The sequence below is a fragment of the Rutilus rutilus genome, assembly GCF_951802725.1.
Source record: "Rutilus rutilus genome assembly, chromosome: 19".
NCBI lineage: Eukaryota > Metazoa > Chordata > Actinopteri > Cypriniformes > Leuciscidae > Rutilus > Rutilus rutilus.
Genome location: NC_140232.1, coordinates 28845865 through 28858837, shown reverse-complemented (window position 1 = coordinate 28858837; position 12973 = coordinate 28845865). Strand labels below are relative to the sequence as shown.

Below are 12973 nucleotides of genomic sequence, written 5' to 3'. Positions count from 1 at the left end.
TGCATTCAATTTATATTAGTGCTGTCAAATATGTTAAAATAAAAGTTTGCTTGTATATTATATATATATATATATATATATATATATATATGTACAGTGCAATGCATAAGTGAATACACCCATGCTAAATTTGACTAAAAAGAGGAATAAAAAATCATATTTTGGAAATTGAACTTAATGCCTTAATTTAAAAAATTAGGAAAAATCCAACCTTTAAGGACACCAATTTTCTTTGTGAATGAATAATGTATCGTAAATAAATAAATGTTCTTCCTTAAAATACATGGTGCATAAGTGAGTACACCCCTATGTTAAATTCCCATAGAGGCAGGCAGATTTTTATTTTTAAGTATTTAAAAAAAAAAACAATTTAGGATACTATGCATCCTGATAAAGTTCCCTTAGCCTTTGAAATTAAAATAGCCCCACATCATCACATAGCCTTCACCATACCTAGAGATTGGCATGGGGTACTTTCCATAAGATCATCTCTCAATGCAAATCAAACTAGCTTTTAGGCTAACTAAAATAAAACCATGCCAATCTCTAGGTATGGTGAAGGCTATGTGATGATGTGGGGCAATTTTAATTCCAAAGGCCAAGGGAACTTTATCAAGATGCATAGTATCCTAAAAAATAATAATAAAAAAATACTTAAAAATACAAATCTGCCTGCCTCTATGGGAATTTAACATAGGGGTGTACTCACTTATGCACCATGTATTTTAAGGAAGAATATTTATTTATTTACGATACATTATTCATTCACAAAGAAAATTGGTGTCCTTAAAGGTTGGATTTTTCCTAATTTTTTAAATTAAGGCATTAAGTTCAGTTTCCAAAATATGATTTTTTATTCCTCTTTTTAGTCAACTTTAGCATGGGTGTATTCACTTATGCATTGCACTGTATATATGTGTGTGTGTGTGTGTGTGTGTGTGTTTATATTTGTATACTACACACACACATATATAATCACGATTAATCGATTTGACAGCACTAATATATATATACCGTATATAATTTAAATACTTTTAATAAAAAATATTATATACATTTAATTTTCTTATTACATATCTTGAAATGTAGTAATATTTTTATGAACACCTTTATATTTGTGAATATATTATATGTGTGTGTGTGTATATATATATACACACATATATAAAATACTATGTTAATGTAATAGTTTATGACATTTAAATTACTGTACTATATGAATACATTTATAATTGTATATAAAATTAATACTACATAATTTAAATATACAGTATTTTATATATAAAATAATACTTTAATGTAATAGTTTCTGACATTTAAATTATTTAGTATAATCACTATGATTACTATAATCATTTTACTATATGAGTACATTTACATATAAAATGATGTGTACTATCACTCATCCATAAGAAAGGAAGTAAAGTAAATCGATCATATAAGTGTAATATGACCACCGTGTAATGGTGAACTATGTTGTTTATTTTAGCATAATTAGAACTCCATAGTGACCAATCAGTATCCAATATTGGAACTACCCATTTTAAACCATTAAATGAAGCATGTTTCCAATAGAAAAAAAAATCCATAATGAGCTGTGAGCAGACGCTGATATGAGAGGCAAATTTGATCTCATTACCAGTAAGAGTTGATGATCTTGCAGAAAGCCAGCTCACAGCACATCTTGAGGTTGCTCTGGTGCTCATGCAGGTCGCTGGAGGAGCACTTAGACGAATCCACCTCACAGTTCTCATCTGACTCATACAGAGCTTTGATGAACTCACCTGGGACAAAGAAAGTAAACAATGCGGAAAACCTCATTTAGCACAGACAGCGTCCAGCCTGCTGCAGTACTGTGCTGCTGGTTAAATGTTACAGGTAATTTATAGGAAATAGTACTATTAAAATGGTTTAAAATAATGTACTTGAATAAACTGGAAATTAACCATTGACTCGTTTTGTAATAGGATAAAAGAATCAAACAAAGACTTGGTTTAAAGGTGCAATAAGAGATAGCAATCACTATGTTAAGCGGTCTAAATGTATTTTTATAAATGTATAGCGTCTGTGGAAGGTGTAGGACCATAAAATGTTTGTTCAATCATTGCATTCGGTCCGAATTAAATGATAGCACGTGTTCCCTGTCAGTCAACGTGTGTTTGCATACTACTGCGCAGCCTGTTCACGCAGACATCATACGTCATCAGCGTTCACATACGCTGTGCAGACAGAGCGAGAATGGCAGGCAAACGGTTGTTTACGTTAGTTATTGTAGTACTGTTACTCACTGTACTGTAAAGTTCTCTCACCGATGAATGACACATGATCTAATACAATAACATTGTCTCTGATCGTCTGGCTTCTGGTCTGTGCGCGTTCATGTGTTTTACGGGGAGGCGTGGCTTTGGACGGCGATTTGCAGGGAGGGTGGGATCGTATGCTTTCAATGCTAGCAGGCTAAAGTTAGCATTTCCCAGATCACCTATTGCACCTTTAATTTCGTAATGCTCAAAAATAAACCAAATAATGATTGAAACTATGCTGTTGATGTAAGCTTCGACACTTTCTCACAGACTAAACTTTTAAAAGTAGTTTCACAGCATCAAACAAGCGCTTTTGAGGGAAACCGAGCCTAAAACTTTCCCTCCGCACTCGATTGTGTGCTCATATTCTACTTGATATCTTAAATAATTTAACAGAACTTCAAAAACACAGACTACACAAAAAAAAAAGCAGTAAATTATTGATTCTTGATTCTCCCAAGCATATTTGATGGTCTAAAATCCCTGCAGGAATTGTGAGGAAAGCATCGGACTGCTTTGATTTCAATGACAATTAAATATTTCACAGAGACATGTACACAAAGTCAGTGTTTTTACCTAAAGCGTCCTGAAGGTACTTCTGTCCCACTAGTTTCAGATACTCCTCTATAGCTTTAGTGGCCAGTGTGTTCTCACGGAATATGAGATGCTCATTGTCTCCGCAACGATCCACCTCAGACATCATCAGATCTGTCAGAAAGTCCTGAGGGGACAAAACATTAAGATGTCTTTATTAATGTTCAGCTTTTGTTGTCAAACTGTTTGAAAAGGATCCCCAACTGAAACCTTAGGTTTTCCTGGACACTCCCCCCTGACTCTCATTGGTCAGACAAACAGATAGTCCCGCCCAATCTCATTTGGTTGAGCAAATGTAGCTGTATAAAGCTGGTCACGATGCTTGATAGAGTTTTCATACTTTATCAACATTACTTATAGTTGTCTTTGTATATAAAACTGATAAAAAGAGACACAAATCATGCAGGCTTTTTATACAAGCAATGAAACTCAAAAGAAAAAAGTTGTATTTGTGTCTGCTGTGCCACTGGTCTGTTGCTTGCTTTTCTCCCTTAGTCCCCCCCATCTTTGATCACTCTGTTTTTCAAATACCAAGTTTGACTTTGAACCATTCAGAACCGGGTGTCTGACTGGATGGCCTGGAAAACAGCAAAATCATCTAATAGGCCAGACTCAGGGGCTTTTTATTTGGAGTCTAGGAGTGCCACTATTGACTGAAGACACACAGCAGCTCCAGTCAGAATGTGTAACAGATTGAGAGGGTTATGGATATCCAGCTGGGGAGATGACTCATACTCAGTGATAGTGTATTGATTGTGGGATAATGGACATTGTATAGTTCAATGAAATTTACCCTGGGTCTCAATGCAATATTCTTTCCCTAACTTCCTGTTTTTCTTCTCTCATGATGCGTATCCCATGTCTCAGCTCCGCCTTCACTGCCTCTGTAATCAGTTTCAGCTTCCGAAGCCTACGAGTAAACATGCTAATGATTTGCACTCATGTGGCCCCTGTGTGAGAGGTCCTTTATACTCTGTAGGCTTTATTTAGAGGATACTCAGAGCCCCAAAAATGACAAAAAAGCACAATTAAAACAGTTAAGAAGACTCCACTTCACCACACTACACTTCAAGTCTTATAAAGTCATACAATATTTTGGAATAATTTTAATCAGTCCTCTGCTGTATAGCTGTCATTGATGTCAAACATGTAAAGTGTTTTGTACTCGCCCAGTTTAAATAAGATTTCAGAGCTATGCCAGAAGGGACGATCTTAAGTGAATAACAATGGCATCTGTGCACTTTTTCTTTTGTACAAACACACACGCTCGCACGCACGATCACACACACAAACAGTTTGGAATTTAGAGTAATGACAGGAAGTGTAATTTACTGAATTGCAATTCTAAGAAATCGTTAGGTAATGGCATTCAATCATCTTAATCACCATTATCCATAAAGCTGTCTGTCTGTAAAAACTATAATCCTTCAATCCTTGTCAAATGTTCCTTTTTCTTGTTAAAATGACAGTTATTGGCCCTAGTGAAATAAACCTATACCAAAATGTTTTTAAAATAAATTGATTTCATACTAAGTATAGGCTACTACAAATTCATTAACATATATTACTGACATATCGCTTGAGACTTACTGATTTAATTATAATTAAACTTTATTTGGAGTACTTATGAGCACAATGCACATTTCTTAATATTAAGCCTTAAATGCAATTAATATCACTATTAGTAAGGATTATTGTATCTCTGTTTATATTTATTAATTCCTTTGAATTTCAGCACTAGTTCCAGTTCAAATTCAAATTCAACTCCAAATCAGATTCAATTCAAACTTACCAAGTTAAAAAGCATTTGATTATTTTCAGAATGATGCTGAATATGTATAAAAAAATTAAATAAAATAAAAAACATGCTAAAATTAAAATTACATTCAGCCAGTTATAATTATATATTCATAATGTTCTATTTTTCACAATAATTACCATGAATAATATTAGGGGTAAAAAAGGATTTTTTGCTCTCTTTTTGTGTCCAATGAATGATTATTAAATATGATTAGGTAGTATTAAACTAATGCTGGTTAGTGCTGGTTTAGGGCTTGTGGACCAGCACAGTCTTGCTATTTACCAGCTGAACATACGATCCCACCAGCATCAAAAACACAATCTGGTGACATCCTATGAAAAAAGATCCTACGAAGGATCAATGCGAGTGGTGCTGTGCTACTGCTGTCAACAGAATCTCCGTAAAGGACATGGGCGTGTGTGTTTACAGCTGGCAGTGATTTCTGCTGATTTCAGCTCTGGCGTGTGATCAATGATCTGCAGCAGATGTATGTCTGTGTTTTGAGAGATAGTGTCTGAGTCACTATTGCACGTCTACAAGCGCCCTTCTGAGGATTCTGTCTCCTAAGCAGGTGTCCATAACAATCGAAACAGTTGCTGACACATTACACCTTATATAAACAAGAAAAAGACTGTACCGCACAAAGCTCTCTAAACCATTACCGGTGGGATCAGGTGATAAGGGCATATCTGAGCTGTTCTCTTCCCAGTCAGGCAGAGGTACATTGTGGTTATGATACTGAGAGGATCAAATGAGACCCAGTTTCTGGAAAAGCTCTGCGTCTTTGGCAGCAGTCACAGCACTCGGTATTCAATTAGGGCGCAAGATCTTAACACAGTGAGCTGCACTCAGCGCCCGCTCACTGATGAGACTTATCCGTAGTAGTCTCACTACTAATCAGACACTATCGAGTGCAGTGCATCTTCCTCGGCTCGCCTGTCGCATCCCATCATGCCTGTCTATAGCTTAGCACCACAATCTGCACAGATCTGCAAAAAACTATAGGGTTTTATGAAAAATGGAGTACTAGTGCAGGTTTTACTGCATGCTAGGCAGAACACACTGTGTAGCCTAATGCGTATTATTTTTTAAGCAAACAATGCATGTGAAACAGTATCCAGCTATAAATGCTCAAGGTAGTATTGTTGTCACATGGTCTGATTAGGTTGCATGAGTGGTGCCTAGTTAACGTTGGGGTAAGCAATAGCCGATCAGAATTAGGGGGCGTATGACGATGGAGGAGAAAGAATGAGCAAGAGGGAGATTTGAAGAAAACTTTAACCCACATAATCCATTGTGCTTTCACGCTTCTAAGGAAACAATTTTGCTTGGTGAAAAAAAAAAAGGGCTATGCTGCGTCTCAATTCGCCTACTTATACTACGCCCTAAAAGTATGTACTCTTTTTGTGAAGAAAAAGTGCACACTTTTGAGTGTCTAGCAGAAGAGTAGACGAGCTTTGGGACATCTATCACGTCATTCAATTGCGTCTTTAATGGTTGCTCTGTCGCATCCTGTCACAGTAAACTGGCCTGTCAGTCATCTCGTCACAGTCAAAATCCTCCACATTTCATTTCCTACCGTATCGGAGAGAAATGCAGAAGCACGTTGATCTGCAGTCGCGGGTCTTTCATGTCACTCTCCTCATATTCATGCATAATGATGCATTTAAAAGTTAATTGCCAAACGTTGTTATTACAGATTAAATATAACACGGATGACATTAAATAAATAATTTTTCTATCAGGTTAAACTTTGATTAGTCACTCAAACCTTTATCTAAACCTCTCACCGTCGTTCGCGCATATCCGCCATGTTTTGTAGTTTTTTTTAACACTTTTTACTCGTGTTTGTAGTTCCTCCTCCAAAGCGCAATGGGTTGTGGGTAATATTAGCTGATAGTGTGCACGGATCCACACTTCGAAAATCCACCGGGAATAGTAGACCATCTGGGGACTTCTGGCATACTCTTTTCAACATACTATCCTTTGGGACACACTTATTTTAATCTCACATACTGTTTAGAATGAATAGTATGAACATTGAGACGCAGGGCTACAGACTTTCATTTAAGGGACCAGAATATCACAGACATTTGAGGGTGGGGTCTTTTAATTTGGTACACTAAGCAAACACTTAGTAACCACTCTGAACACCCTAGCAACAACATAGCTACACAATAAAATTCACTCAGAATGAAACAACTACATAGCAACACCCTGGCAACCGCCCAAAATTATACCGCCCTATTAATTATGCTATAATTTGGCTATTTCACAAATTTCTATTTTTGTCATTTTTTTAAAAGCAGACAGGTACAATACTCACAGTGTGTGTTAAACTCTCACGTGAGAGCAAAACAATAAATAAAAATCAACCTCAGTCTGTTGTAAAACCTGAAACAACCAATTTGTTTTTGTTGCATGTTTATTTTTTCATTATACACAACCAATAAAACTGAAATCTGTGGCCATCTTAAAATGCTGTGTATTCACATAGGCCATACACTCATTATGATACTTATGGTATGTATATGATCCATGTTTCACACATTTCCTGCTGTCCAATAGCCTGAGGAAGGGTTGTTAACATTCTGTTTAAGCTTCACGCTTACAGCGGTTTGGGGCAGGCATGAATAAGTAAGCAGTGGCTTGTTAAAATGGCAGTGTGTGCTCTTGAGAGTCCGTTCACCCTCAGGTGCGATCCAGTAATGACCCCTGTCCCACAGGCCCTGCCTCCCTAGTACACAGCCCTGCTGATAAATAATCTTTCAGACTTGCACCATTACAGCTCAATTCTTCACTGTGCGTGATCACATGAACCTGTTTGGCCCTTAAACAAATGGCTGAATTAATAAAAGCTGATTAGCATGAGGCCTGACACTTGGAATTTCCCTCGGGACAAACCCTGAGCGGACACATTGGCTCTTTATGTGGGGTTAGAATCGTGAATCTCCCCCCTCCGGCTAACACCCTTACACAGTATATATATATATATATATATATATATATATATATATATATATATATATATATATATATATGAGGGTTCAGATGCAAAAGCCTCTAAGTGCCATCTGAAATTGTCTTATAGAATGATCATTTTTATCAAGCTCGTATATTTAAGTTCAGTAATTTCACTTAAATGACAATTAATAGGTAATTTTCATTGCCATTTAAGTGAAATTACTGAATTTAAATAAACGAGCTTGATAAAAATTAACATATATATAAACATTGGATATGTTATATTTATTCAATGCCCGTTACGTTTTTAATAAAGCTCCTGAACAGATGTAAATACATATGTAATTTATATCAGTAATGCTTCAAATGTCTATACAGTATATATTCAGTATATAACACAGACACACTATTGTATGCATTTTATACTAAATACATACTGTATATGGACATTTAAATATTTACCATTTAGAGTTAGAGTTAAGAGCATCAAAATATGTTTGATACATTAACAAAGTAAAACTGAAATGCACTGGCTTTTCAAAACCACTTTACAAATTTAATGACCGCTTATTAGATCAATAAAGGTAAATGTCTTATTACGAGAGAGCTCATAATTCTACAATTCAATTTTAAAACGAGATGCCCCATACAGGGTAGATATTATTTCAATCATCTGCTATCAGTACATAATCAGGCTAATTAGTATTCATTATTAAATTCATGCAGACCTGCAGACAAAGACAGGAAGCTGTGGAATCTAGGGAGTAAGTCAATGCACTATTTACAGTAACCAGGCTTCAGCTAATGAAAGACAATGCACTGGCTGACCAGCTCTGGCCTTGTATAATGAGAGACAATGCAGTCCCTGACCAATCAACTGCTTCATAATGAAAGACTGTGGCCTTATTGACTTAAAGTTCTGCTGTAATGACAGACCAGCCACTTTGTTGATTGTCTGAAAAATTACATAAGTGTTCTGCAAAAGCTGGCACTAAAGAGCTTGAATTGTGCGATTTGATGAAAATATGTTGAAAAAGCAACAGATTAGGGCTGCTGAAAAGGACAGAATCAATTTTTCATTCAACACAACCTGGAACATAAACACCAAAAAGTAGGGTGATTCTCGTTCGAGCACATCTAAACACAAGACACATTGTGCTTCGGGGTTGTATTATTACATTGCACAGACTCAAATCCCAAATAAGCCCAGAGTGACGCTCAACAATAATGCGATCGCATATTCTAGAGAACTGGACGGCACATTGTTGTGCGGGTCCATTATGATGCAACAATGCCTCGGATTGGCGTCAGAGTGCTGCAGCAAAAAAGCAATCGCAAAACAACTCTTTTCTCGCAGCATTTGATCAATAATGACAGATGAGTGACAAAGCGTCAGACGGTGGGCTTTTGTGTGTGATGTCAGCTGATTTATGGCGAGTATCAGAGCTGTTCGTACTCAAGTTAATGAGGGCAATCATAGCGCTCAGCACTCCCGTGATTAAATGAGGGAAAACGGGCCACGTCTCTATTATTCTTCTCTGTCAATTACGTTTTTCGCAGTTGGACATTTGGTGGCGTTTAGAGTAAAGCCTAGAACGTCCTGTGCTGTTTTTTTTTATTTTAGTAACACTCACAGCTGTTCAAATGCTTCAGTTTTAAAAAAAAAAAAAAAAGAAATAATTCTTTCAAGACACATCTAAGACAACATCCAAAATAACATACAACTATTGAACTCAATATAGCACAATGATTGTTGAGTCTTTTATCTCGACGTCATGTCACCCTCTCGTTCGCTTGCCAGCAAACCGTATCCGTCAGAGACTATAATTAAATAATCTTCCTAGAATCAAGTCAACATGAAAATCAAGAGTAGCGTCAGTTCTGGCAGGTCACGTCAGTCAAGCTCGCATCAGATGACTCGTCTACCTACTGTATAGGAATACCACACCTATCACAACATCCCTATATATAAAGCCCATTCAGTATTATCAGCAGCTTTATCACGTTGCTCAGGAGCTAATTACCCTCCTCCATCCCCAGCTCCTCTCGTCCAGTCAGGACTTGGCCTTTGGATATTCTTCGAATCAGACTAACTTTTCTTGAATTATGTTGTATGTTAAATTAATGAATATTAAAGATATCTGCAAAACATTTATGTTGGTTCAGTTCTTTTACCCAAAGGGGGGTTATCGCTGTTCTCCATGCTCTTATCCATGCTAGGCTGCATGAATGGGCAGGGCGTTCTTGCCCAGGTCAGAACAGAACCATACTAGAGCTGCACGATATTGAAAAAAAATGCGATAACTACTTAATGCGATATTCGATATGCGATACGATAAAGTGTGTAAAATAATCTTAAATTATCCTTAAAATATATTTAAAATTACATACGTGTTTCACAATCTGTTTGTGACAAGAAAACATCACTACAACTTCTGAAAGTGAACAGCAGTGTTTTACTGTAGCATACGAAGTGTTATTTTAACATCAGTGTAAACCACGGGGTTTAGGGTTTCAGGTAGGCCTACATTAGGGTTATTTAACAACAGAAACTGAATAATCAAATGTAAAAATAAAACACTGCTTAGTTTTCACTGTATGAATTAAATATATACTGATTCTTATTAAAGCTACAAAAGTTATTTAGCCAAGAGCAGTGAATGATTTTCTCTTTGTCTTTTTTTCATGACCCCAGTTATTGCAAGCTGTTGCGATATGCATATCGATATATATATATATATATATATATATATATATACATTTGCGCTATTTCGATAATTTTGATATATTGTGCAGCCTTAAAACATACCAATTCAAACTGTATGAATTGTCAATCATCTTTGACGATAGTGGTCTTGACGGAATCAGTTTTCTTTGAAATAATGGGCACCATTAAGAGCAGGAATGTGCATTCATAAAGTAAATGGGGGTTAATTTTGATTTCAAGTTGACTTTAAAGAGACATAGAAGCATACAACGCAATTGTCTTACCTTGGCCTTGCCTGTGCTTTGTAAGATATGGACAAGTGCACAAGCCATCTCTTCTTTGTTCTTCACACTTAAAGCTGGCTCCAGCACTGAGCACATCAGCATGTAATTGTTAGTAATATACTCTGCAAACTCCTTGTACAGCTCCATGGGAAGGATGCTCATGCTCTGATATCGGGATTTCATTCGGACCATAGGTCCCGGACTCTTTCCTTTGTTGGGATTCGGCGTGCTCACGGAATACCATTTCTCCACAAACTGTCGCCCGGTGACCGCCGCCATGGGGATATTGACCAGGCCCACGTAATTATTTTTGTCCTTCTTTTTCTTTTTGTCTGTTTCCTTGTAAAGATGCACGGTGATACTCTTGACTGAGGGCAGGTTGTTGAACTCAAAGTGTTCGCCCCAGAAAACGTTGTCCGTTTTGAGTTTGCAGGTAGTCCGTGCGTATAATGTGTCATCCAGACAAAGTTCACAGAAGTATTTTTTCTTTGCCGGCAAGTCCTTGGCTTCGATAATCCAACATTTCAGCATGTTTTCCACCCGACGGGTGTTATCCTGTGGAATATGAAAAAAGAAAACACTGCATGTTACATCGACCTCTGCAAGCTGAAGAAAGATAACCCCCGTGTGTACTTTAAAAAGTTAAGCCGGGTTAATGCATAGAAGTCGATCAGAAACAGTCAATATGTGAGACAGGATATATGAAAAAGTAACATGCTGACTGGCTTAAACCTCATCTCGTCTAGAATTACACAGGATTCAGATGAATCATCCAGTTTACCTTGTTGGGATGCACAGCACGTCTCAAATTCTCCATCCATTTGTCTCTCTCGGCAGCCGATCGACATGAGAAGCATTTGCTTCCTGTTGAAGTAGTTACCTGCAATTACAGATTACAATTGTTACAATTTGCAGATAAGTGCATGAAGTGAGCTAGAAAGGAATGTAATGCAGATCAGGCAGATGGTAGACATGAGCAGAGAGATCTACAGCACTCAAACAATGAAGCGTTTCCCAGGGGTGGAGAACAATTACATTTGAAGAAAGAATAAAACTATCAAATAGCCTAATCAGACAGAAATGCACTTAAATCAAATGCATTTGCAGGATCACATGTGATATCAGAGAAAAGTGATACAATACAAATATAATTTTTATATCAAAAATTCAATCTGAAAAGACCATCTGTTCACAGTCGCACCATCCAGGTGACTACAAAAGTACGTTTAAATACAGAGGGGTGAATTCACTAAACAGTTGCAATGCTTTTACATGCTGTATTTCAGCCAAAAATTAATAATTAATTGAAAACCCATCCAATTTAACCGGGTGCTATCTGTGCCTGACTCCTTTTGTATTTAAATATGCATTTAAATTTTATTTGAAATAAATGTTTAAAATAAGTAATCACAAAAAATTAAGTAATAAATATTAAATAAAAAGTTAATAAAATTCATTAATATTCAAAAAGGTAAAAATTAAGTAATATTTTAGCAATATATTAATTTAAATTATACTAGAAATAAGAAATAATTGTTGAATATAATAAAAAAAACTAAAAACAATTATTTATTGCGAAATAAAGTAATATTTAGTTTTGGATTATATTTGAAATAAATATTTTAAAAGGTAATTAAAATAAAAATAAAAATAATAAAACATTTAAAAAAAAATAATAATAATAATATGGGCAAAATTAAGTAATATCTATATTATATTTTTAAATAAGTAATTGTAAATCAATAAAAATAAATGTAAATAAAAAATAAGTAACTGCAATATTTAAATTAAGTAACTGCTCAAAAACAGCTTTTATGTAAATGGAGTTGCTGCACATTTAATTTTAAATCAAACGTAAGACTTTTAAGACTTTTTTTTTACCTCTTTGAGACAATGCACACAGCAACAAATTTAAGGAAAGTATTCTAAAAATCTAAATAATTCTTAATTTGCCTTCATTCCCATAGTACCTAATTAACGTCTTGCAGCATAAATTGCTTGGCTTCATCGCTGTCATTAGTTGTTGCCAAGCATCTCCGAAACCGGTAAATTCGCACTGTCATTTTGCTCGAATTTGCCCACTCTTTTCTCCCAAGCGACTCCCCCTCCCTGACTCATGGTGAAGCGCGCACTGTGACGTACTACGTAAAAAAAACAACAACTAATATTCAAGTTGCGAACTGGGTAGGCTGCTACCAAAGGCTTGGTGCTACACAGCCTAAAAGCACATACCTGTATTTTTCGATCAGATTTAAGACCTCACCTTAAAATGTAATGTCTAGTAGAAAAATACTAACATTTAAGACTTTTTTGTGATATA

The 12973-nt window shown here is 36.0% G+C and overlaps 1 protein-coding gene across 10 annotated transcripts in view; it reads right to left on the bottom strand.

Annotated features, from left to right (window-relative positions):
- Positions 1-12973, bottom strand: part of dab2ipa (DAB2 interacting protein a) — a 106014-nt gene that overhangs the window by 14624 nt on the left and 78417 nt on the right. For all 10 annotated transcript variants that reach the window (XM_084390072.1, XM_084390070.1, XM_084390075.1 and 7 more), the window contains 4 exons: positions 11435-11533; positions 10654-11208; positions 2880-3024; positions 1640-1784 (listed from right to left, as the gene is read on the bottom strand). In XM_084390072.1, coding sequence (XP_084246198.1) covers positions 1640-1784; positions 2880-3024; positions 10654-11208; positions 11435-11533 — 944 coding nt within the window. The remainder of the gene's footprint in view (positions 1-1639; positions 1785-2879; positions 3025-10653; positions 11209-11434; positions 11534-12973) is intronic.